Source organism: Dama dama, chromosome 4, assembly GCF_033118175.1.
Source record: "Dama dama isolate Ldn47 chromosome 4, ASM3311817v1, whole genome shotgun sequence".
Lineage (NCBI taxonomy): Eukaryota > Metazoa > Chordata > Mammalia > Artiodactyla > Cervidae > Dama > Dama dama.
Window position 1 is genome coordinate 8,682,813 of NC_083684.1, and position 27,426 is coordinate 8,710,238.

Sequence of the window (27,426 nt, forward strand, 5' to 3'; positions counted from 1 at the left end):
GCAGTCCATGGGGTCGCTAAGAGTCGGACATGACTAAGCGACTTCACTTTCATTTTTCACTTTCATGCATTGGAGAAGGAAAAGGCAACCCACTCCAGTGTTCTTGCCTGGAGAATCCCAGGGATGGCAGAACCTGGTGGGTTGCCGTCTATGGGGTCGCAGAGAGTCAGACACAACTGAAGCGAATTAGCAGCAGCTATAGGTATAAATTGACATACACATACTGAAAACAGGCATGTAAATTGGACCTGGACTGTCTAACACGGAAGTCATTACCCACATGTGGCTAAAGCACATGAAGTATGCTTGACCAGTCTGGATCAAGATGTGCCATAAACACAAAACTCACACAAAAAAGCTACAGACTTAGTATAAGAAAGGAAAAAAAAAAAAGAAAGCTATCCCAATAAATTTTACATGTGGATATGATAACACTTTGGATATACTAGATTAAATAAAAATATTATTGAAATTAATTTACCTATTACTTCTTTTAGGATGGCTACTAGAAAATTGAAAATTACAAGCAGTCTACACTCATTTCTATTGGATACCACCAAACTAGACCTTTAAAACAATTCCTTATCCTATCATTTTTATACCAATAGAAAAATCTTTTTTATATGTTCAAATGAGGCAACAAAATGTTCAGATTCCAAGGACAAGATGTCAAGTATCACAAAACCTGAGTAATTAGCATTTCAGAGACTCTTACGAAGCTTAAAAAGTTTCCTGGTTACCTATCATACCCCAAGAAGATGGAACAATCAAGTGAGTATAATACGAACTAGGCAAAAAATGAACAGCAGTCAGGTCAAGCTGGTGTCATTGGGACAATTTCACTGATTTCACATATGATGCTGCTCAGATCAAAGAAGGCATATCATCCTAGCTTGAGGAGCATTCTTATGAGGATTCCACTTGATCAGCTCTGTGTGAACTGACACATCAAGTTTCTGAACCTATCCCAGTCAAGATGAAATGCCCGGCTGTTGGGGGAAGCACACGGACTGAAACCGCCCACCCTGGTCAGGCACCATAATAACCATTTGCATGAGCTGTTTTATGACAGGAGGTCCTGGTAAGGAACACGGAACTAATAAGCCACCGGCAACTGGAAGAGTGCAGGAAAGGTCAAAAGGAGACACCACATGTCTAACCACCTCCCAGAATCCTTCTCGCTGCATCCATCTTGGCTGAACAAGGCAGGCACCACCAGGAAGGACTCTGAGTCAGAATGATTGGCTAAAGACAACCCAGAAACGAATCCCATCACCATAAAACCAAGACTGCAAGTCATGTGGCAGAGCAGTTTTCCTGGGTTCCCTTATCCTCCTGCTCTCCACCCGGGTGTCCCTTCCCAATAAAACCTCTTGCTTTGTCAGCACGTGTCTCCTCGGACAATTCATTTCTGAGTGTTAGACAAGAGCCCAGTTTCAGGCCCTGGAAGGGGTCCCTCCTACTGCAACAAGGCTATTCCCCTTCATTTAGGCACCACAGTCATATTATATACCCCACCTAACTTGTCCCAACTTGTCCAGCAAACCAGCCTCACTTTAAGTGGCCACCTCTCCTCTTATGGAACAGATTTTTTTTAATGACCTTAAATACTTTTTTTTCTGATTAGAAGTTATCTTGTAGCTTCAGAATACATTTTGCCTATAGTTTCCAAATAAATGAAGTCATATCATATTAACCTGGGATCTCATAGCTTTAATGAGATCTGTGAGCAGATTATATGCAATTACAGAACTGCCTATTATTTACATGCACTGTTTCTGAAGTTACATATAACACCTGTGCCAGTTTTTCTGCAAAAGGGTCTATGATTTTCATCAGACTTCCAAAGAGGGGTAGGTTCATGACCCAAAGATGATGAAGAAATAGCACTTGGGGTTTTCTACACAAAACGAACACAACTGTTAACACTGACATGAGGAAGGACAGACGATGACCAAATCTTAACAAAGGTGTTTTCATTCAACTTTACTACTCAACTCAGACCCTGATGGCATCAAGGAGAACCTGCAAACACAGAGGCCCACCTTGAGCAGCTTCGCCTTCATGGTGGACGTGATGGTGGTGGGATTGATGAACTGGAAGGAGGGGGCCGCATGGTTTGGGTACTGCGCGGGGAACTTCACCAGCATCTTGACGCGGTGGCTGCTACAGTGCACGGACACTGTGCAGCTCCTGTCTGCCGCGTCCATCTGTGGGGGACAAATCAAGAGCTGCTTTAGACAGGAACTGCAAAGGGGCTGCAGAGGCAAACAGGTTTAAATAAGGCAACGGAGTGCTCTAGGTTGCTGGTAACAGAGTCAAGAGAGAGAGTCTCCCAAGACAAATGAATAGCGAAGATGTGGACAACTCATTTTCAAAATGGATTTTTAATTTTAGCACTGATTGAATAAGCTCAAAGTGTTTTGACTTAGAAAAGCTTTATCTGGAAGCTGTGAGATAGGCTGAAACGTGTTATATTTATTTTGAGATGGGAAAATAAAGTAGGAAGACATTAAAAACCTGACTCAAGTTAAAAGCACTCCTGGGAAAATCCAAAGAGACTGAAAAAAGATGAGTGTCTATCAGGCAGGCACTGGGGAGAAAGGAAACAGGAAGATGCTAAGGGATGTAGGATTTCTCTGGTGATGATGAAAAATGCTCTGAAAGTAGCAGTGGTAATGATTTGTAAATCATGGGTTTGTAAATGTACTAAGAACCACTAAATTATACACTTTAAAAGGGTGAATTTTGTGGTATGTGATTTTATTCTGTTTTATTTTATATTCTTCTATGGCTGTGCCTTGCCGCATGTGGGATCTTACTTCCCCAACCAGGGATCGAATCTGTGCCCATCACGGCAGAAGCACGGGGTCTTAACCACTAGACCACCAGGGAAGTCACTTCCAATAATTTTTAAAAAGCAGTCCTGGGAAAGGAATCAAAATCTCCTTCTTGGACTAGATCACTGGATAGCCCAACTGTTCTCAACTGGGACAGAGGGGACAGACACTGAGTTGACAGAGATAACCAATCAACCAAGGAGTCCGTTACCTCTTTTGATTTCTTGTAGTGCCAACCAGATACGACAGCTGGGGGACAGTGAAAAGAGTCACACGTGCGGGGAACCTGGAGACTCAGGTTCAAATACCTGCTCACCTCGGACAAGTTATTTCATTTCTTAATGTCTCTGTTTCCTAGTCTGTAAAATGGGGATAAGACCACTTACTTCAGAGCTGTTTTAAAGACCAAAGGAGACAACTATGTAAGTGCACAGACCCAGGGCTAATGTTAATGGAATCTGGGCAAAAGCGAAACTCATCAAGTTTTAAAACTCCCTCAACAGAGATTCAATTCTCTGAAGCCAAGTGTATACCTGCCCTAAAGGAAAAATGTAAATAAACCTCTCCAAGTTAAATGAACAAAGAGGTTGGGTCACCTTACTATGAATCTAAACCACCAAGGAAATAAGCAACTGATAAGGCAAGCACAAAGAACCTTGGAGAATAAGGAGGTTGGCTTCCAAACTCAGCCCTGCCATTAACTTCACCAGCAGCCTCCGTCAAAATACTAAACCTTCCCGGATCTGAGCACCTTCACATAGGGTCAAATGAAGTGCTGGAGCGTCTAAGGAGATTTTAAGACATATGAGCATCTGTTTATCCCTTAGTTCATCTTATGAGAGAACAATAGCGTAAAGGGGAAAAAAACTTGTATTTCTAAAATATTTCTTTCTTTAGAATAGATGGGAATGGCTTCCCTGGTGGCTCTAGTGGTAAAGAATCCACCTTCCAATGCAGCAGACACAAGAGATGGGGGTTCGATCCCTGGGTTGGGAAGATCCCCTGGACTAGGAAATGGCAACCCACTCCAGTATTCTTGCCTGGAAGATTCCATGGACAGAGAAGTCTGGTGAGCTGCAGTCCATGGGGTTGCTAAGAGTCGGACACAACCAAACAACTAACAGTTAACAGTTAATTATTTCTTTACAAAACCTAGGAAACAAGAAAGCAAGGACAGAGACTTCCCTGTTAAAGCAGAAAAGCCATTTGCTAGCCCAAATCATGGCTGAAACAGTCCCCTCGGCCACCAACCACAAGTGTGAGAGACAGAAAACCTGAGCACCTCCACGTTCACATTGCGGATCTGCACGTTGATCAGAGAGAACTCCTGCTGCAGAGTCTGAGGCAGGCCCAGCTGCTCTGATTTCTTCTCCTCCAGGAGACTGCTTAGGGGGTCTTCCTTTAAGACTAGCAGGAGAGACAGGGTCACTTGTTGGAAAACATTTCTGAAATGGATTCAGAGAGCAGTTCTGGGGTATCTACCACAACTCAGAGATGCAGACAGGGGCACCATACCTAGAACATCAGTGTGACCAATTACCTTCTTCCTCCCCATGGCTGGAGTTGTGCTGGTGGTCTGTGTCCTGGGTGTGAAGGATCTTCTCTGGTTCCGGGAGAAGGGCAATGCTGTCAATGAACTCATCAACACCATCTAAGATGTCATTGGCACAAAGCTGCAACAGAGGGGAGAGGATCTGGGTCTAGAGAAGCCAGTGGAAAGGATGGTCGTGTTTGGCTGAGTTCTGACTCCAAAAATGGAAATCACAAAGGAGAAAAATGTCAGCCCCAAACGGATACACTCCAAATGGGTTTTGCCCATCCCCAACTCTCCCTGGTTTAAACACACAGGAAAACAGACTATTATTTTACCCCAGAAAATGTTTTATCAGGTTCATAGTTTTTGAAAATCTCAGAAAACCTTTTAAACTTCAAGCTTTGATGGAGTTATCAAGCCAGCCAAGAGCAAAAATATAACTTAAAAGCATTTGAAGCAAACGGTACTTTCTGGAGGAAAAAAAAAATTTAAACAGCAGTAAGGTGATGATGTTTGACCAAAATGCTCAAGAGTGACTTGGTACTAAGCAGTTTAGCAAATCTGTCTCAGCATTTTCTATCCACTGTGTACAGAGCACTGTGTGGGATGCAATATAAGTGAGACACCATTACCACCTTCAAGGAATTTTGCCACTGGATGAGAAGACAGAACCCCATAATGGGGCAGAGCAAAGTGATGGACACGAAAGCAGTTTACACCTGGGACCACGGTGCTTCATAGAAGCACAGATACAATTTATGGGGCACAAATGGAAAGGACTTCACATAACAGGTGTTGCTGATGAATGTGGAGGATTCTGCCCTGTGCCAGGGTAGATTTCCTAGCCCATTTGTGAGAGAAAGAAACGATGCCCCCAGGCCACCTTCTCAGTACTCTAACCCACACTACCTTAGACCAGGGCAAGAGGAAGAACATTCAGCAGCTTTGCATCCTTGAAGATCTGGTACTGAAGTTGGCTCCTGAAGACCTCAAAGCCTCAGTGTAGCAAACCCCAGCCACCTGGCCAACCAGCCAGTACGTATTAAATGTCTATCACGTATCCTCTGACTTCTGCAACCACCAAATCTTTTAAGTTTCTGGCGTATCCAGTTAACGTTCTTCCATAACAGCATTGAATACATACCCTTTGCATCTGGGAATCCACCCGCCACATTCTCAAGGTCTGATCCCGTGACCACGTAACCAGTTGGTAGTCCTTGGACCCTGGAAATCACCAGATAAGAATCCTGATGTTTTATGCATTCAACATCAAATTTGTTACAGGTTGAGAGGGAGGGAGATTCACTCACTCTTTCATTCATCCATTTAACAAATATTTATAGAACACCTCCTATATGCCAGGCACTGTTCTAAGTACTAGGACTACAATATGAATCAAGAATCTCTGTCTTGGGGTACTCTTTTGCCCCCTTCTGATGCCTATGTCAGAAGCTTTCTCTATCTCCTTTATACTTTAATAAAACTTTATTACACAAAAGCTCTGAGCGATCCAGCCTCGTCTCTGGCCCCGGATTGAATTCATCTCCTCCGGAGGCCAAGAATCCCGCGTCTCATCGTTCAGTAACAAACTTTCATCTTGGGGGCTCGTCCGGGATCCTTCAGGACAAGATGGGAGCTAACAATTCCGGCCTCACTCCTTTGAACTGTATCCTGAAAAACTGGGATAGATTTGATCCCCAGGGCTTAAAGAAGACACACCTGGTCTTCCTATGTGCTACTGCATGGCCGCGGTACCCACTGGAGGATGGCGAACGGTGGCCAGTTGGAGGGTCTCTTAAATGGGCCTGATAATCTATGTGAGCCTACTTCTGCTGACTCCAGAAATCCTGAGTCTGCCGTTTGATCCTCAAGACAATGCCTTCCTGTCCTGGGCTCACTCCTATGCTGCATTCCATAATCGGTCTAACTGCTGGGTCTGCGGAGCACTCCCCTCTTCATCAGCGGAAGGCTTCCTGTGGTGGACATCTCCAATTCAAGGAAAAGACTTTCTCCAACAATCACATGTGATGCCTCTTCTTAAACTGATGACATCTAACAACCTTAAGATGGACTGATGTAACTATGGACATAATGTGACTTTTCATTTTGATTTTAACTTGGTTTAATGACTATTTTGCCTTACATCTGTAATTGTATAATGGGGTTTTCTAACCATCTAAAAGCTTTTAATTTACAAATAGTTGTCCAAGCTCCTGTGAGTGCCACAGCCTCCTCCAACTATTACTTGGAGCCCCTGGATCAGACATCCTCACTATGAGGATTAGGAGAATATGTTGCCTCACCAATTTAGGGAAAACACCCCTTGTCAGCTCAGAAGCAGTTATGGAAAGAGAACGACACCCCTTTACCCTAGGCAACATAATTCTCCTAAAAGAAAAGGGGGGAATGAGAGAGTCATTTCCTAGGCAGGTTGATAAGAAGTCTAGGGGTCCCCAAGGAGAGAGAGGTCTGGGATATTCAAGGAGGAAGAAAAGACAAACTTTTTTACTTTTTTTCCTCTACATTCCTTAGGATTATATAACAATAATGTATCCTGCCTGAGGACAGTCTTTGGATTAAACCCTCTGGCTAATTCTGTTATCTTAAAACATAAATTATGGGAGTAGGTCTGGTGAGGTCTTTACAACCTCCAGACATTCTTTGGATTCATTGGAGAGTATATAACTCCATTGCTAACACTAGCAAGGGGGTACTCTTTTGCCCCCTTCTGATGCCTATGTCAGAAGCTTTCTCTATCTCCTTTATACTTTAATAAAACTTTATTACACACACACACACACACACACACACACACACACACACAAAGAATCTCTGTCTTTACAGATCTCACATTCCAATGGTGGAAATAGACAAACATACAATAGCATGTCCGGTAATGATAGTGTTGTTAAAAAAAACACTGTGGGATAAATGGATAGAGGCTGACAGGGGAGCTATTTTTAGACAGGACTTCTCCTAGGAAGTCACATTTGAGCAGAACCTTAAATGAAGTGAAATAAAAGCTGGCAAATTAGCAGGTGAAGAGTGATGCTAGAATTTAATGTCTCACTGAACTTTCACCTCCACAAATGTTCTTCCTTTTCTGTTCCAGAGGAGCTGGGGATGAGTAGGCTGTCTGTAAAATGTATTGCTTCAAATGCATTATGACATCTTACTGTTTAAAAGAATTTTTTGGTAAAGAGACACATCTCATTATAAAAGGAATAATCGATCTTTAATAGTCTTAAAGTGAAGTCGCTCAGTCATGTCTGACTCTTTGCGACCCCACGGACTGTAGCCTACCAGGCTTCTCCGTCCATGGGATTTTCCAGGCAAGAGTACTGGAGTGGGTTGCCATTTCTTAACTGAATTGTATTTCCATACAACAGGGCGAGTCAAAGGGAAATTACTCTAACAAGGTTCAAGGTGGTTTCTGAAAGAGCTTTATGAAAGATCAGGACATTTCTGGGTAATTCTGTAGTATCCAGAATCTTCTTTATGGTCATCTTCAGAGAGTAAACAACCTAGAAATAATTTCATCCGATTCCCTCATTTTGGGGAATGCATGGGGAAAAAGAGGCAACAGAGAACAGTGAGGGGCAAAAGTTCCTTCTCTGGGGTGCAGGGAAGGGATGGTTAGGGAGTTTGGGATGGACGTGTACACACTGCTATATTTGAGACAAGTGACCGACAAGGACCTGCCGTATAGCACAGAGAACTCTGCTCAAATCCAGCCTGGGTGGGAGAGGAGTTTAACAGAGAACAGATACTTGTATATGTACGGTTCAGTCCCTGTGCTGTCCTCGGGAAACTGTCACAACAGTGTTAATCAGGTATACTTCAATACAAAAAGAAAAGTTTACCAAAAAAAGTTCCTTCTCTTTGTCACTGCCTTCAACCAAGCCTTCACTCAACGTTTTAATACATTCCTGTGCTCAACAAGCAAGACAGCAAGTATTCTGAGCTACTGCCTGTCCTAAGTCCCACCATCCAGCCCATGTTCATAGCAACAATTTTCTGACTCTACCTCCAGCCTCTTTTCTTTTTTTCTGGGCAAGCTGTGAGGCATGTGGGATCTTAGTTCCCTGACCAGGGACTGAACTTGCGACTCCTGCTTTGGAAGCACAGTCTTAACTACCGGAGCACTAGGGAAGTCCACTCCAGCCTCTTTTCATGTCTCTGATTTTGAAGAAAAGTTATGCCTAATTCCTTTCTAAATCCAATTCCTCTACTTGGGCCTTTGGCCCTATTCCCTCCCATTTTCAAAAGACCCTTGCTTTCCTATATACTCCCTTTTTTCATCTTCCCCTTGCCTTCATATCGAGAGGAAGCAGCCTCTGCCAGTGAGCTCAGTCTACTCCTTGCCTCTGAGGGCAACCTCATTCACAAAACCAGTTCCTGCTGCCTCTGTTTCTGCTGTCTTATAATCAGGCTTCCCTCCTCAATGTGCCTTTGGAACTGTTCTCTTAATGATCATATGGCTTCCTATTTATACCTACTTACACAATTACGTGCTTCTTTCTTATTCTGCATGGAGATCCTTTAGCAGAACCTGAAACCAATGACCTCCGCTTCCTTCATGAAGCATCCTTTTCCGTGGACCACAATATCCTGATTCTCTTCCTACCTCTGAGAGCTCCGTGACCACAGTGAAAACCAACATCAAAGTCTGAGGTGGGCCAATAAAAAAAATGACTAAGAGGACATGGCAATAAAAATAAAATGGAACATCATTAGGTTGAGGAAGAAAGAAAATATAAGAATGCATGAAGGATGATTACATTTATAAAAGGTTCAAAAACAAATAAACCTAAACTATTTTGAGGGATACAGAAATGGGTAGTAAAACTATAAGCAAGATAACAGAAGTCATATTGTAAATGTTAGGACAGTGTTTACCTCTAGGGAAGGGAAAGAATTGTGCTCAGGAAGTTTCTGAGTTCTAGCAATGTTCTCTTTCTTGACCTTGGTGGTAGTTACTCAGATTTTCACTTTATAAACTGTACATATTTTATGTAATTTTATACATGATGTATCTCACAATAAAAGGAGTTTTAAAAAAAAACCTATAACTTGTACTCAAAATTTCACTACTCGCTAGAACAGCCCCAGTTTATACAATTCACCCTGCCAGCTCATAGATGACACAGACAACTGAGAATGGGATGTTAAATACTTTTTATTGCAATCCAAAACTACAGGCCAACCTCCCCCTGTCAGATCACAGGGAAACTCTCTTTTCTATGGCAAAGTGCAAGAGAATGTGTTGAAAGCTGAAGTCAAGCATGGAAATTGATGGGATAGAGACCAAGCAGCCTCACGTTTCTAGAAGCAGGAGAGATTTATAGAAATGAAAATGGGAAAATCAAGAGGATCATCAAAAAAGTCCTTTCAAAAACAATCCTGGGAGAGGCTTGTGAGGGTCACAAACAAGTTGGGATAAGATGTCTGCTCTAATCCCAGGTCCACTAAAGACCTCTCCTGGACTCTGGACAAGTCACACCACTCCACTGCCTGGGGCTTTCCTTCTGTGACACAGGAAGGCCACGAAATTTACCACAAAATTCATCTGTCTGGAGAACATTTAGAGAGTGTGGCAGTAGATCTCAAGACAAGGGAGGCTGCAGCTAAACTCACCTGCCTCGGCAGAGGCAGAAGAGAGTAACTGCCCACTGGCCGTTACTGCCTCTGCCCAGAAGAGACTGCATCACTTCTGTTCATGTTTCAGGAGCCAAGTGGGTCACGTGGCCAAACCTGTCTTCAAGGGGATGGGAGGTGAAACAGCCCTCTGTGTTCGTGAAGAGAAGTGGAAATATGTGGTGGGTGGTACTGATGATGACTTTGCATCTCCCTCATCAACACAGGGGGAAGGTGCAACAGCCAGGGTTTTCAGAGTGTGGTGACCCCGGAGTTTTTCAGCTCTAGAAGTGACCCAACAGCAAAGCTACCAACCTCTTAGAAGCCCCTTCCAGGCAGGAGGGAGACCACACAGAACACAAAAGAAGAAGATGCACCTGGGGTAGAACCGCAGACCCACACCCTATCATCCATCTATGATTAAAGGCAGGGGAACCCTGACTCCCGCTCCGAAGCCAGCCCTGTTTCCACATCCTCCCCTTCGATCATGCAGCCCACCCCGACGGGAGCCGGAGGAAACTGGTAAGCGATCTCTCTTCCACCCACCTTCCTTCTGTTTCCTCCATTGGAACTCCAGCACCACGTCATCGTGGCCCACGAAGGTATGGACTGGGGTGTTCAAGTCAAAGACATTCCACAAGAGCAGGCTGTTCTCCCTCCGCAGCTGAGGAACCATCACAGTCACCAATCCATTGCTGAAAGGCTGCGGCGGGAAAGGGAAGAGCAGGCATCATTCCAGGGGGCATCCGCTGAGTCTTGACTTACCCAAGTTGGCGTTCTCACCTAACTTAAACAAATTAGATGATGGCAGGCCCCAACCCACCTGGGGAACATTTTTCCAAATACCGTAAGTTAACGTCTACTTTTCGTTTGCTTTTCTTCTCTTTTCTTTCTTTACTGAAGGAAAGGACCACAGCAAGTAAAAGATAAAGTTAATGTTTTTTAATGTAAAATAAGCAAATGGCTCTGGAGGTTGCACCCTGGAACACACTGTTTCACACCCTAGCTCCTCTCACAAGACCCCCTGAGAGTTACTGAATGCTTTCCTGGAATGAGGGAACAAGGCACCCTGCAGGTGACTCCGAACAGCAAACAGCCCTGCCTTGTGGAAATGTACCAGAAGCACTCTGTCCATGTGACGCAGCACCTTCCCACGGCCCCCAAGACTACAGCTTTTCAAAAGAATTAAGTGTCAATGGCTTGGTCGTGTCCAGCTCTTTGCGGCCCCATGGACTGCAGCTGGCCAGGCTCCTCTGTCCATGGAATTCTCCAGGCAAGAATACTGGAGTGGGTTGCCATTGCCTTCTCCAGGGGATCTTCCTGACCCAGGGATCGGACCCTGGTCTCCTGCACTGCAGGCAGATTCTTTACCGTCAGAGCTACCAGAGAAACCCATTTCAAAGGAAAACCTTTCAATTTCAGGACTAACACATCCCACTTATCAACACCCAATCTGTGCAGTAGCTAAGAGGCCCATTTGGTTGATTTGCAGACTCTGTTCTTTAAGGAATAAACCACAGCCACCTAAGAGCATATTTATCTTCGCCTGCTCTCCTGGCAGCACTCTGAACTTTCCTGTTTATTTTTTAAAGCAAACGTATTAATTCAGAGAAGTATTTCAATTCACGAGAACAACGTCTGACTTCTTCCCAAGTGCTCCCAGATGTGAAGGCCAGTTAATATCCCAATTACCTTCTGCACTCCACGACACCCCAGGGAACAGCCTGATGTATAAAGGAACCTTTACTCACCCCTGGGCTCCCTTTCAAGTTGACACTGAAGGAAATATATCATCTCTGATCAGCAGCAATCAATGTGGCAAAAAAGATGGAAGTTTGATAAGAGCCTACCCACTATATTTGCAGCATTCTATGGTTTATATTTTTTCATACATGGCTTTTTTCAAAGAGAGAGCATACTGTACTTGTAGTAAATGACACCGAACTGGATACTAAAGAATAGTGAAATTTATCACAATTAAAAAAAAAAAAGAGCAAGGCATATTAAAAACTATTCACATCTGACAGAGAAGGAAGTTATTACTCAAAAAACATCAAGTGGCTTGTCCAAAGCCACACAAATATTAAACGGCTCATTGCAGCATTATTCACAAAAGCCAAGATATAGAAACAACCTATTGTTCGTCAATGGATGAAAACAGGGTATGTACACAGTGGAATATTATTCAGCCATGAGAAAGAAGGAAATCCTGCCATTTGTCACAATACGGATAGACCTTGAGGGCATTATGCTAAGTTAAATGAGTCAGAAAGAGAAGACAAATACTACATGGTATTATTTATGTGGAGAATCTAAAAAGCAGAACTCAGAGAGACGGAGAGTTGAATGGTGGTTACCAGGGGCTGGGAAGTGGAAGAAACAGGGAGATGCTGGTCAAAGGGTACAAACTTCTGGTTGTAAGATGAATGAGCTCTGGGGATCTAATGTAGTGTGATGATTATGGTCAATAACACCACATGGTATACTTGAGAGGTGCAAGAGAATATGACCTTCAATGTTCTTATCACAGAAAAGAAAGGGTAATTATGTTAAGTGATGGAACTGTTAATAAATGCTATAGTGGCATAGCATTTATAGTAGTATAAATGTTATATTACAGTATATTATATATAGTGGTATTATAGTGATAACCGTTTGGCAATACACAAATATAACATGTCAACATGTTGCCTAACTTGAACTTATACCATGTGATATGTCAATTATGTCTCAATAAAGCTGGAAAAAATTAAATGGGATTGCTGGGCCCTAAACCCAGGTCTTCTGGATCTAAAGCCAGAGTTCCTTCCAGCACAATTCACTGACCTCCAGCCTCTCAGGCCTCTAGCTCACCCTCCCCTTCGCCCTTACTGACCACCTTCGCTCTGCCCAGCACCCAGCCCAGCTAGTCCAGCACTGCTAGTACAGAGTCTCACCCAATGTTCCAAGGCAAAGTTTTAAGTAGATAACAGCTCTTATTCTGTTATTACCACCTTTGTCCCACCCCTAAACCAAGCAGAAGGAGAAAACCACCTCACAAAGAAAATAAGAGAAAATGTCACTGGCCCCTCGTGTGCAGAACACTGAGATAATTTTTCCAAGCAAGAGGAAGGGCATCTCACTCACAGTGTATCTGGCCTTCCAGACAGGCACCTGGCAAGGGAGAATATTGAGGTATTTCCGAGGCTGGCGGTAATCCCAGAACTGGAAGAAAGAAAGCAGGATAATTTGTGAAATAAATGCCATTAAAAAAACAAAAACAAACCTCAACTATTGAAAGCAGCATAGCCTTTGAACTCCTTGCTTTCTGTCCTCTTAGATAGATTCAGCAGTGCATTTGAGTCGGCCCCCAGGGCCATGCTCCTGTGACACAGATGCAAAGAAAACACTCCTTTACAAACATAGGAGAAACACAGACTTCATGAGGATCAGTTCTCGAGGCAGATCACTGTCAGTCTGCCTATTAAACCCCCTTCACAGTTGGAAGGTAAAAGCGACAACTGTTTCATCCTGCATCACTGTACACCACTTGGAGGAATTTAACTATTGGGTTGGCAAAAAAAGTTTATTCGAGTTTTTCTATAACATCTTATGGAAAAACCTGAACAAACTTTTAGGCCAACCCAATACTGATGGGCTTCCCTGGTGGCTCAGACTGAAAACATTTTGCCTGCAATGCAGGAGACCCAGATTCAATTCCTGGGTTGGGAAGATTCCCTGGAGGAGGGAATGGCAACCCACTCCAGTCTCCTTGCCTGGAGAATTCCATGGACAGAGGAGCCTGGCAGGCTGCAGTCCACGGGGTTGCAAAGACCTGGACACAAGTGAGCTACTGACACTACCCTAATGCTAACAGGAGCTGAAGTGTAGTGACCGCTGACTGCTTATAAGTTGAGGGAGCAAGTATAGCTTCCCCATGGCCATGTGAGAAACCCAAGAACAGTTTAGACAGAAATGACATCTCAACAATATTATTTTTAATATGGGACTTAATTTTGGCAAAAAGGGTTGTCAGAAGAAACAAGAATTACCTCCTACCATCCCTTTCTAATCCCATCCTCTCCAATTCCCTTTTTTCCTTCTTGGCCTAGCTCTAACCCTCAATTCAACAGTTTTACTGTTTACAATCTACAAAGTGAAGTGAAATTCATTCAATGGTATCTTGTTCCAGTAGACTCCTGAGAATGCACAACAAAAAAAAAATAGAATAAAAATTCATATAAATTACAAACTAATAAACTGTCAGGTAAGCTAAGTAAATGATTATGTAGGAAAAAATGGCATGCATTGAGCCTTAACAACAAATACTAAAAATGGTGGTTGACTATTAAAAGCACTTCTAAATTGCTTCACTTTTTATAATTGTTATTTATATACATTCAGTAAAAACTGTCTTTCCTACCAGGATATATGGAAAAAATCAAATACTATGCCAAAAATCTCATTTAATTCATAAGCTAAAGGCAAATAGAAGGGGGAAAAGTTGAAACAGTGACAGATTTTATTTCCCTGAGCTCCAAAACCACTGCAGACAGTGACTGCAATCATGAAATTAAAAGACACTTGCTCCTTGGAAGCAAAGCTATGACAAACCTAGACCATGTATTAAAAAGCAGAAACATCACAAAAGTCTCTATAATCAAAGCTATGGTTTTTCCAGTAGTTACGTGTTGATGTGAGAGTTGGACAATAAAGAAGGCTGAGCACCAAAGAACTGATGCTTTCGAATTGTGGTGTTGGAGAAGACTCTTGAGAGTCCCTTGGACAGCAAGGAGATCAAACCAGTCCATCCTAAAGGAGATCAACCCTGAATATTTACTGGAAGGACTGACACTGAAGCTGAAGCTCCACTAACTTTGGCCACCTGATACGAAGAGCCAACTCACTGGTAAAGACCCTGATGCTGGCATGAGATTGAGGGCAGGAGGAGAAGGGGGTGACAGAGGATGAGATGGTTGGATACCATCACTGACTCAATGGACAAGAGTTTGAGCAAACTCCAGGAGATGGTGAAGGACAGGGAAGCCTGGCATGCGGTAGTCCATGGGGTCGCAAAGAGTCGGTCGGACACAACTGAGTGACTGAATAACAACAAGCCCACTAGTAAGGAATAAGGACTGTGTTTCACACGGGGAAAGTGGCCTGTTATCTGCTTTATTACCTATGGCATCCCGGCCTCAAGAGTAATAAAGCTAAAAAAAAAAAAAAAAGAAAAGAGTAATAAAGCTGCCAGTGAATACTGACAAATTTGGAGACCTCAAATAAACAGGAGGAGTTGAATCAGATGGTTTCTGGTTCCTGAACTTGGGAAACAAGCCGATCAGGTTATGGGGACAAAAACTTAAGCCCAAAACAAACAAAGAAAAAAACTACTCTGGGCACATAAATGTAAATTACAACTCCAGGGGATTTACAAACCTCCAGACGGAAGTTAACTTTTAAGGCTGAGTGTATGATTGTGGCTTTGCTAACCATACCAAAAAGTTGTACATGCCTGTGTAAATAAAGTAAAGAATTACATTGCTGAAGCGAATCACAAAATTGCTAAGCAAACATCTGCGGTCAAATCTTTGTCCTTCCAGGCAGAGACCTGACCACAAGGAGAAACTCCGTGCTCTGCATCCTTTCGAACAAGGGTGCATATCACATTCCAAAGTCAGAGAACAAACAAGAAACACTGCACTCTGAGAGAAACCAAGAATAATAAGCTCATTGACATACGTAAGTCCTTGAGCATTTCCTGCAAGTTAGAGTAGCAGTCCCAGCCTTCTTGGCACCAGGGACCAGTTTCGTGGAAGACAATTTTTCCATGGACCTGGAGGTGGTAGTTTTGAAATGATTCAAGTGCATTATATTTGTTGTGCACTTTATATCTATTATTAATACATCAGCTCCACCTCAAATCATCAGGCATTAGATCCCAGAGGCTGGGGACCCCTTGGTTAGAGAATTTCTAATAAAATAACTCCGTCCCTGACTTGCGCAACGTGGATGACCAAAAACATCTTAACTTTTGCAGATATGATAATCATGTGCGAAAACTGCCGTTTTTCCACCCAGACTAATGGTCAACTTGGTAACTTTAATGACTGTGTGGGTTTTTCGCCTTTACTTGGGTATCTGTTGTGTTATTTTGATGAGCCAGTCCTTCAGAAATGGGACTTTCTGGCCACATCTTGGCGAGTAAACTTCTTGTCCTTTCTCAATGTTTTTGTCTCTGACTTCCTTTCACAAACAGAAAGAAGAGCCTCCAAACAAACATAGGCACCCAGTCAGATATGTGCTACTACATCACTCCACTGGTCCACATCACCAGAGGACCTGCCCAGCTCCCCGAGAAGAACAGGTGCCCCTGAAACCCACGTCATGCTAACTGGCTGCAGCTTTCCTTCCGAAGGCAATGCTCACAAACCCCTGGTGCCCCCCAAACGCGCTCCCCACCCTGCCCCAGGGGCGCCGCTCACCTTGACGGAGTTGTCTTGACTGGAGGTAGCAAGGATGTGCTCGCTGTCCGGGTGCCAGTCCAGGCCGTGGATCTTAGAGAGGTGTGCAGCGAGGTACTCCACCGCGGTGCTGGGTTTCTGCAACGGGACCACCAACCAGAGTCGGCACTTTACAGAGGACTCAGCGCGCCCACCTGAGCTGGACACAGCCTATCCCAGTCTCCTGGGTGGGGATACAAAGACACTCCCAGAGGAACTCCCTGCTGGTCCAGTGGTTAGGGCTCCATGCCTCCACGGCACGGAGGAGGGGTTCGAACCCTGCTCGGGGAACTAAAATCCCACATGCAGCGCAGCACAGCCAAAAAAAAAAAAAAAAATTCTCAGAGGCCGTCTCTGTTCTTAAACTCCATTTTGCTTTGTCTAAAACAAACGAAACAACAACAAGACTTTGCCAGCTCTCTCTCGCCCATACTCGAAACTCCGGCCTGTGAGTCTAATCATCTTCTGCTCCGGGCCCAGGCATGGCCTTAAAGAAGGCAGGGGGTGCATCATCCCTGTGGTGCCAGGGTCTGCGATTCTGGCTCCCCTTCTCACAATCTCCCACAGAGCAGACTGTGACGTCCAAACAGACCCACCCCCCATCCTGGGGTAACACCATCAACCTTTTTTTTTTAACTGAAGTATAGTTGTTGTACAATATTATACAAGTTACAGGTATACAATATAGTGATTCACAACTTTTAAAGATTATAATCCGTTTTCAGCTATTATAAAATATTCATTATATTTCCCATGTTGCACAATAACACAGTATTATAGCTTATTTTATACATAATAGTTTGTACCTCTTAATTCCTGCCCCTAAATTGCCCCTCCTCTCCTTCCCGCTCCCAGTGGTAACCACTAGCTTGTCATAGGGAATAAACTCTATCTGAAAACCACCAAGCTTAAAGTGATCAAGCCCTAAGACTCCTAAAGAGAATGAGTACACATCACAAAAGAAAACAATATGTGATTACCAAGTACATACAAAACAAATTCAGAAGGAAACCTCAGAAATATACATTAAAACATAAAAGATTTTTTTAAGCAATCAAATTAAAAGATACTTGGAAATGATATTCAGCGTAGTGAGGCAGCATTTGTCACTGTTGGTATACATGTGAAATAGTATACTCTTTTCTGGGAAAAAGAAATTTGACAATTTTCATCAAGATGCTTAAAATTTTTCCTTTCTTAAGGGACTATTCTAAATTCACAGAAAGTTTTAGGCACAAAAGATATTCATCTTGGTGCTATATAGAACACCTAGGAAACCAGGAACGTAATGAATGATAAGTGGGGATTAAGTAAATGTTAGAATCAATTATTGTACAGCTATCTGATACAATGTCATGTAGCCACTAAAGTTATACTTAGAAAGAGCTTATTATAATAGAGGAAATGAATTTATTTTAATGTTAAATGAAAAAAGTATGCATAACTAAGTGTAAGATATGATAAACCATGTTTTTAAAAAAGCATAAGAAAAGAAAATACCAAAACGTTAGTATTTGACTCTAGGTAATAGGACGATGAATGATTTTTATGTTCTCTTTTGTATTACTTTCTGTCATCAGCAATAGTCTATAAGGTTAAGAGTACAATCTCCAGAACCAGCCTCCCTGAGTTTAAATCTTGGCAACAAACTGTGCCTCAATTTACTCAGCTGCAGAATGGGGGTAATAACTGTAACCACGTTAAAGGCAAAGAGAAATGAATCAACACACATAAAGTTCTTAGAACAATGCCCGCACATAATAAACACTAAGAAACAGCAGTGTTACTAAGCGTTCATGAGTCTTGAGTGAAAACCCAACATCACCACTGATACTGCACGTTTTAAAGCCTGTGATGCTTGCTGCCAACATCCTGCTTGGTACTAGAAAAGTGCCAGAGAAAAAAAAAGGAAAGTGCCAGAGAAGTGAAATTACAACGAACAAGTTTTACAATCCAGATGAACAGAAATCCTGAGTATTAATAGCCAAAAAAAAAAAAAAAGCTAAATCTCTTAAAACAAAATAGATAACAGACTTGCTGAGGGAAGTCAGGGTTATGAGTGGACCAAAGAGAAACTTATAAAGGAACAGCTTAGCAGTGTACTTTTACAAGATAAGGAACACAGCCAGTGTTTTGGAAAACAGGTCCTGGATTCATGGCTAAATACCACATTGTTTATTTTGCCTATAGTTCTGAAAACAGTTTAAGGCAAATAAATATGCATGTACTACAAATTAATCATTTTATTTAAACCATTTTTTATATTCAAATGCTATTTTTGTTGTTGTTGTTCAGTCGCTAAGTCATATCTGACTCTTTGCGACCCCGTGGACTGTATAGCCAGGCTCCTCTGTCCAGGAGATTTCCCAGGCAAAAATACTGGAGTGGGTTGCCATTTGCCTCCTGGGGATCTTCCTGACCAGGGATCGAACCTGCATCTCCAGCATCACAGGCAGATTCCTTACCACTGAGCCACTGGGGAGGCCCTTAAATGCTATGCCAGTGACAAACATGGATAAAACCAACTGCCAATGAAGAAATAAAGAGGGATGAAGCATGGCTATTACCAGACGGAAGCAAAGAGACAGATATAAAGGCAACATACAGAAGATGCACCATCCTTCTCCTTATAAAATCACCTCGTCACCGAAGAGCCATCCAAGGTGAGGGCTTTGACCAGCACACCATCTCCCCAGCACGTCCTGGCACCCAAGCCCGCAGCCTCCCCGTCTCTGCTTCACTCCGGTCTCCTCTCCCACCCATCTGACTTCATTCCCTGCTGGCACAGGAAGGGAGCAGGGCAGCAAAAAGCAACGCTGAGACTGGACACTCAGCATCCCAGCTGGGACAGCCACAGAACAAGTTTCGGGAAAACTGACAGTCAGTCCTCCCCACAAAGGCAGGAGCTCTAGCCTTCCGTTTCACAGAGCAGGAAGCAGAATCTACATTCCAGATCATGTGTAAGTCGACTGCCCCCTGCATTTTTACCCCACCATCTGGCAGTTACGCAGGCAAGAGACCCTCTCCCTGATGCCAGCATGACAGGCTTGCCATGACAGCAGACGCCCAGAGCCCTACACATCTTTCATGCCTCCCAGAACTGTGAGGTGCTGCAGGGAGATTATATGATCTGCAGGCTCTCTTTTGAGACTGACAGGACAGCTAGACCTCTTTTTTAATTTTTGCCCACACCACCGTAGCATGTGGGGTCTTAGTTCCCTGACCAGGGATTGAACCTGTGTCCCCTGCAGTGGAAGTGCAGAGTCTTAACCACTGGACTTCCAGGGAAGTCCCAGCAGCTAGACTCCTAAGGGAAGATTTGAGCATACTCAGTACCCACCCCAGTGACTCAGATCAGGATGGTGGTGTGTGTTCTACAACAATGAATTTTCCCTCTGCAATCTGGGGCAGGGATAAGAAGCACGATGACCATTCTAGAACAGTGTCTGGTTCCCCAGGCTTGACCTCCTCAGTGATACACCCACTATTACCACCTTTATTCCGAAGATAAGGAAACTGAGGCTTGGAAAAGTTTGTGGTTCACCTGATATAATCAGGAGGTAGCAAAATGGCACTGTGGCTTAGGTCAGGCCAAGTTCATTTTCTTAACCTGTGATCACAATGCCTCACTCCCCTACATTCTTCAACACCAATTTGGTCGGGTAGCAAATGTCATTTGATACTAGGATCTTAACATGGCAATTAACTATTCTGCCCAAAGTACCCTGGACTCTCAAGATAAGTCCTGCTGCTCCCAACATCCTCTTCATACCCTCCTGGGGGAAAAAGAGATCACTTACCCGCTTGTCCCATATCCGTACATCCCCGTCATGACTGGTGGCAAGGCAATTAGCGTTTTTCTTATTCCATTTGACCTGTGAGGCACCCGCTGCAAAGCAAAATCAGGGGAAGAAAGCTGTTGCCCTCAACGCTTTCAGAACAGAGTGGAGCTTATCCAGGGGAGCTGGATAATGAGTTCCGGATGAATAAGAACAGAACTTTTCAAGCTTCTATGACTGCATCAGCTCCACAATGAGAGAGAAAATGAAGCCAAAAAAATAAATGAATTAACACATGGGAACAGGATCAGAGTCACCTAATTGAGGAAATAATCTCACTAAGGAAAAAAAAAAGAAACTTCAGGCTACCTGAGTAGAATCAATAGGGAAATGCAGTTCCTTTTTTTTAAACTTACTTTTATATATTTATTTTTAAATTTTATTTATTTTTATTTTCGGCTATGCTGGGGGCTTCCCAGGTGTCGCTAGTGGTAAAGAACCCGCCTCCCAGTGCAGGAGACCTAAGAGACGTGGGTTCAATCCCTGGGTCAGGAAGTCCCCTGGAGGAGGAAATGGCAACCCAATCCCATTTTCTTGCCTGGAGAATCCCACGGACAGAGGAGCCTGGAGGGTTATGGTCCATAAGGTTGAAGAGAGTCAGACACAACTGAAGCGACTTAGCACAAGCTTGGGTCTCCGTTGCTGCGTGGGCTTCTCAGAGCAGTGTCTTCTCTTATGGCAGAGCACAGGCGCTGGGACGCCCAGGCCCCAGTAGTTGTAGTACACGGGCTCAGAAGTTGTGACTCCTGGGCCCTAGAGCACAGGCTGAATAGTTGCAGTGCAAAGGCTTAGTTGCTCCATGACATACAGGATCTTCGCAGACCAGGGATCAAACCCATGTCTCCTGGGTTGGCAGGCAGATTCTTTGCCACTGAACCACCAGGGAAGCCCAGGAAATGTAGCTGCTTAAGCAGTCCAGCCCAGCTCTGTTGGATGGTAACTGACTCATCATACAACCCACCCTTCATCCTCTCCAACACCAAGCTTGCGATCATGAGCCTCAGATCAAAGCCTGCACCTTCCCACTCTGTTTTTGTTTTGGGAGGAGGGGCAGTCTTGGAAAAACACAGCCTCCAGCTGAAGCTCAGCTGAAGACTGAGCCCCAGTGTTACCCAATTCTGCCCTCAGAAAGTTATGTGCTCCCCACCCCTTCTCCTGTCTCCCCATCAGCAATTACCTGCACCTCTGCGTGGGGACAGGAATTCAGTCCTCTGCTAATACACGGAGGGAACAATAATGACAAAAGGGCTACTTAAGCGAGGGGGCGTACTGGTACTGGAAGATGCCAGAAGGGGCTGAGACAGGTGGAAAACTGGGACACAGCAGCACTTCTAGCTGACTCTTAAAATAATCACGTTAATTACGTTAAACCAGAACAACATGATGACTCTTTCCACCTCTTCTTGTTGTTGCTCAGACAACACATGACATTTCTGCTTTGACACCCTCTCTCTTCGGGTGGGTGTTTATCACTTGGGGACACCACAGTGGATCCAGGGCTTTGGAAGGCAACCTGACCCAAGAATTTGGAAAGGATGAGAGAGAAAGCAAGGGCTTGGGACCCAACAGGAAACAGAGTAAGGCCCAGACTTTTGCCTTGCTTGGCTTTGGTGAGAGTATTTGTTGGTTTGCTTCTTTGTTTGTTGTGTTTTTTCCCTGAGACTCAGGGCACCTTAAGTCACCTAAGAATGAATGGTGAAAAAAAAAAAAAGAATGAATGGTGGACACCCCTAAAGTTGGAGGAAGGTGGTATATTATTCAGGAGACCCAGTTTCTTTGCAAGAAAGCGTATCAGCTAGAGGAAGAAGTATAAGAAAAGACTGCTCCATTTCTGTGTGACAGAGTTACTAAAGAGTTTGAAGACACAAGGAAAAAAATTTTTTTATATTTCTTTAATGTTGTGCCTATATGAGATGATGAATGTGCATTAAATTTATTGTGATCATTATTTTGTAAGTCAAGTCATTATGCTGGACACCTTAAATTTATACACTGCTGTGTGTCAACTCTATCTCAGTAAAACTGGAAGAAAAGAAAGAAGAAAAATTTTTTAAAAGAAGAAAAAAAAATAAAAACAAGTTTCAAGAAAATATACCTTTCCCAGTAGGTGGTCTATCAGAACATGAAGCCTCCCAAAGGATTCTGAGAACCTCCTAATTCAACCTGTAGGATCATGACATCAAGATCAAATGAAGGCCCCGGAGCTCTCAGAATCAGAGAAGGCTCTGGAGGACACACAGATGTGCCCTTACTGACTTCCTGCCCCGTGGCAGAAACAATTCACTCACAGAGAGACGGGGACCACAGACTCCAGGGAGCGGCAGCCTCCAGCTCCACCTCTCAGGGAAAGTTAGCCAGAGCGGCTTTGGGTAAAGGCCTTTGCCTCTTTCCCCCCAGGGCAGCTCCGCCACCAGAGAAGCCTCACTGAGGTACCGGAAGGAAAGACGTCTCCTACCTCTGCTTCTTAAGAAGGACTTAGAAAAGAACAATCTTCCTTTTTGAGGTCCTCCACAATCCAATTAACTTAGAGATCTGTCAGGAGAACTAACGAATTCAAGGATGGGTGACTGAACATTCACAGACCCCTGGTGCTTTCTTTCAGCTGGATGTCCTCTGCCACCACGTCTGTGGGTCATTATACGCCTCAGATCAGAAGTATATGCATGGGGGTGGGAGCCAGGTCAATTAAACCATTAAGCACAGAGACACAGGTGCTTGAGTCCTACATCCATGGAACATACCCTCACAGAGCATTTCTTCCAAGCAGGCACTTAGGTTGACCCTGGTCTGCAGCCCTAACCTCACAGAGTGAAGAAACCAACTGCTTAATCCATTCGTGATGTTTAATGCCTTCAAATGATGAGGTGTGGGGGTGTAGGGAAAAAAAAAAGAATCATGCAATCATTTTGGAGCAAACATCAAATGTAAATTCAAATGATCCAAGAAAATTCAAAACAAGGAGGATTTAAGAGACAGATGATATGATCTGTTTTGATCAAGGACATCAAAATAGAATCCTGATAACTGGGCTTCATCATGAGGGGCAAGGTAAAAAACACTTCTATGCCCAAGTTCAACTCTCAGGAAGTGGTGAGAATCTTCTGTAACGAGCCCAGTGCAGAACTGCAAGAGCAGTCAACTGCAAAAGGGTGATGGAAATGGGGAGATCAGAAGGCAACTTCAAAGTTTCAGCATGTCCATATTAAACGATACTGTCGGGACACAATCAGCATAACCTAGACTGTGCGGAAACCACAGGACAAACCACCTGGTTTCCTCAATAAAGAAACTGCCGGAAAGGAAAAACAAACCAAAAGAAGGGGAAGGGAGAAGAAACCTACCAACTGAAAGAGATGAGAAATATATCAACCACTTTACCAACACCAGCTTTATTTGGGTTCTGATTCAAAAATTTTGTAAAAGCAGAACAAAAAACCAAACAACATCTACTGAAACTACTGAGAAAATTTACATACAGCTTAAATACTTGAGGATATTAAAGAACTACTGTTAATATTTTTAGGTATGCTAATAGTATTGTGGTTATGTGTTTTTTTAAAGGAGTCCTCTCTTGTAAAAAACACTGAAATATTTGTTGATGAAATGATATGACACCTGGGATTTGCTTCAAAAATAATCCCAAAGGGGATGGGGGTGGAGGTGAAAGATGACAGGAGACTGTCTGAACGTTGACAGTTGTTTAAGCTGGATGACGAACACAAGGCAATTCATTCTCTTCTTGTTTTACACACTTTTGAAAGTTTCCACAATAAATAGCTTGAAAAGCATGTGGTTCCTGCCCTTGAACTCTAACATAAGTTCCTAACCACATTCTACAGTCCTGACTTGAACTTCTGAGAGCAGCGGGGTCAAGGTCCACGCAGCGTGGACAGAGCCCAGGGCACAGGGCTCGGGTAGGAGCGGTGGGAGGAGGGGAATGAAGGCCGCCGGGGAGGGAGGTGGGCGGTCACTCACCTACAGCAGACAGCGCGACGGTGGGCTTCCGTGTGTCCCTGAAACGCGAGAGTCAGAAGTCAAACGCCTGTCTACCCGCCACCACCTGCCTGGGGCCACTCTCCCTCTGCTTGCATTTCTTCACTTTCCTTTCAGGGGGTGCTGGAGCTTCACTGGGGATACGAGGACCGTAATAAGTGGTGTAAAGAGAAGCCTGTCTCCCTCCAGGGAGATGAACTTTCTCAAGCTCCTCAACTGAGGCAGAATCTGAATTTCAAATCATATAGCTGTCTCCACAGAGAACAAACTATAGTATTCAATAACAGTGCGGCCTAAGTGACTCTGAGGTGGACGTGCAGGGAGCCAAAAGGCCCCTTCCTGGGTCATTTCTCCTACGGAACAAGGGGACAGTTGTGGAGACGCAATTGTGCAAGAACCTTCCAACAGCACAGCCAGGATGGCGTGAAAAACTATGGATGTTCCCAACAGCCCAGAGGTGGAAGCCACTCAAGTGTCCCCTGCTGATGAACAGATAGAACAACTATGGTCTATTCAGGCAATGAATTGTCTCCAGGCCTTAAAAAGGAAGCAAAGGGGGGCTTCTCCAATGGTCCAGTGGTTGAGACGCTGCCTTCCAATGCAGGGGGAGTGGGTTTGATCCCTGGTCAGAGAACTAAGATCCCACATGCTGCACCGAAGGGACAAAGAAAAAACCGAGGAAGAAAATCCTGTCACAGGCTACCACATGGCTGCAGCTGGAGGACACTACATTAAGTGAAATAAGTCAGTCACAAAAGGATGAACACTGCATGATTCCACTTACACTTGGGATCTGGACCAGTCAAACTCACAGAAAGTACAGTGGTGGCTGCCAGGGGCTGAAAGCAGTAGGAACTGGGGGCTGTTTAATGGGTACAGATTTTCAGTTTTGCAGGATGAAAAAGTTCTGGAGCTTTGTTGCACAACAGTGTGAATATACTTGACACAACCAATATGTACAGTTAAAAATGATTAAGATGGTAAATTTCATTTTGTGGGTTTGTTTTGTTTTTAACCACATTTTTTTAAAAAAGCAACTATTCCTGGATACAGTGGGAGACTCAAATGGTCAATGGTTCACTGCCAATGGTCAGTGGGCAGCTGCATAGGGCTGGGAGGACCAGACAAGCTGCATCCCTGGCTTATCAAGAAGGCAAATTGGTTCAGTGTCTTTCCATCTTTAAACTATGAAACCAACTGCTTCATATAAACAAGGGATCCTGCCCCAGAGCTCCCAGGGGACTGCTCGTTTGCTGAGAGCCCCTCTTCGTCCACTTCCCCTGGGTTCTCTCCTCCTTCTCCCTCCTCGGGTGCTGTCTTTAGACCCATCACCTCGGAGGTGCGGACCTGCACGGGATGCTGGTGAAGTCAGCTATGCGCACCTTTACTCCCTGGGAATCCCTCCCGCTGGCCTGTCTGCTCCAGCAAACCTCGACACCTGGCCTGTCCTCTGCCTACAGTTCACCTTTCACCGTAAAGTGTCACAAAATCACTGCCATCTGGGACGGTGGGGGGGGAGAGGGTGTCCTGTCCTGGGAACCCCCCAGGCCACGCAGCCCCTAGCTAGGGGTTACGGGGAAGGGAACCTGCTCTGCAAAGAGAGAGGGGAACAGCCGTGTATTAAGAACTCAGGATGCGCACACTCCAAGGCTGGGCGCTCCTCCTCGCTTAGCTCCATGGAGAGCTGGCCTACGAGCTGGCTCTCGGCCCCCTTTCCGAGGGGCAGTGAAGCGGCACCAGGAGCTGAGCAGCTGTCTGGGGGCACTGCCTGCCGCAGCACCCGTGTGTGTGCCCAGCGAAATGCCCCCACCGTCACCTGCCACTTCAGCAAACTCCAGCCTGCCTTCCCATTGCCAGAACCTGGGTTTCTTTGCCAACAGGACTTTCTCAGGCTGCTGGAGCCCGTTTTGCAAACCTCTGTGATGGGCCTGAACTGCCAGGGAACCAGGCCCCTGTGGACAGCCTTCAACCAGGGACCGACAGCAGACGGCAGCCCGCTTCCTCGGCCCCGGGGACGGGACACCTCTGGGGAGGGAGTGGGGCAGCAGCACCCAGCCTCCCCGGTGGAGCCTAGTCCTCAAGGGAGGACCACGCGCCCTCTCGCTCACCCTCCTGAGCCTGTCTCTCCTCCCCGCCCCCCTAGCAGTTCTGTCCCCTCCTAAACAAGGCGCCTGCAGGGTCTCCCTGTCTCAGGGTCTGCAGCGAGGGGGAACCAAACTAAGACCCCCGACCTTTAAAGCCAAGGTCCCGTAGCAGCTGAGCAGTTATGCCCTTCCACCGTTCTTACTTGATATCCCAGATGTAGATGTAGGTGTCCACAGAGCTGGTGACCAGGAGATCAGGCTCAAACACCGCCCAGTCCAAGTCACTGGAAACACAAGGAAGAAAGAAGGCAGCAATGACGAGAAAGCATTGAGTCCAGTTCCAGAGCACAACCAGAGTTCACTTCTGGCGGCTTCAGAAAGTCACCCTGAAGGGGCCCCGAACACAGTTTAGGCTGAGTATCTGGGTATTTAGGCTGCTATCTCCCAAGTTCCTTGGGAAAGAAGACTTAGCTGAGCTCTGAAGGGAACTTTCAGGTCCTTCCCCGGTTACCACCTGCTCCCCCAAAAGAAATGGAGCACTTCAACTTAAAACACGCACACACACAAACGCACACGTACACACGTGTGTGCACATAAAAGAAAACAAAGGGAAAAAAAAAACATGGAATTTTTGACTTACTGCTTTTTAAGTCAGACTTAACCACAGGGACCCTGAGTAAACCCAACATCTTCAAGGCAGTGGCAAAGTGCCATGTTGCCACACAGCTTCCAAGGAGGGCAAGAGGCCTCTGGCGCCCCCTACCAACGTCCGCCCTCCTTGGAAGGCACTCACTACACACACAGTTAACACCGGCTGGGGTCTGGCCTTTCCCACCACCTCCCACGTCACCTTCACCGCTTCCTGCTGCTACTTCCTGCAACAAACTGTCCCCACCCAGAGACAGTGACCCAGAAGCCAGCCGGAGGGCCCTCAGGGAGAAGAAACTGCACTTCTGGGTAGTGGCCCGTGAGGCAGGCGCTCCACGAGGTGCCCACGGCGGTCGGACACAGAGCCAG

General features: G+C 44.8%; 1 protein-coding gene and 1 non-coding gene across 6 annotated transcripts in view; both read right to left on the reverse strand.

Annotated features, from left to right (window-relative positions):
• Positions 1 to 27,426, reverse strand: part of WDR59 (WD repeat domain 59) — a 77,022-nt gene that overhangs the window by 29,064 nt on the left and 20,532 nt on the right. For all 5 annotated transcript variants that reach the window (XR_009692082.1, XR_009692083.1, XM_061137788.1 and 2 more), the window contains exons 5-14: positions 26,613 to 26,693; positions 24,308 to 24,345; positions 20,294 to 20,382; positions 16,476 to 16,592; positions 13,138 to 13,215; positions 10,558 to 10,714; positions 5,519 to 5,598; positions 4,381 to 4,513; positions 4,123 to 4,247; positions 2,046 to 2,210 (exon numbers count right to left, since the gene is read on the reverse strand). Coding sequence is in view for 3 of the 5 variants with exons in the window: in XM_061137788.1 (XP_060993771.1) it covers positions 2,046 to 2,210; positions 4,123 to 4,247; positions 4,381 to 4,513; positions 5,519 to 5,598; positions 10,558 to 10,714; positions 13,138 to 13,215; positions 16,476 to 16,592; positions 20,294 to 20,382; positions 24,308 to 24,345; positions 26,613 to 26,693 (1,063 nt within the window). In the remaining 2 variants the exon portion in view is untranslated. The remainder of the gene's footprint in view (positions 1 to 2,045; positions 2,211 to 4,122; positions 4,248 to 4,380; positions 4,514 to 5,518; positions 5,599 to 10,557; positions 10,715 to 13,137; positions 13,216 to 16,475; positions 16,593 to 20,293; positions 20,383 to 24,307; positions 24,346 to 26,612; positions 26,694 to 27,426) is intronic.
• TRNAG-UCC (transfer RNA glycine (anticodon UCC)) lies at positions 19,709 to 19,781 on the reverse strand. The gene has a single exon. It is a non-coding gene; the product is annotated as a tRNA-Gly (tRNA).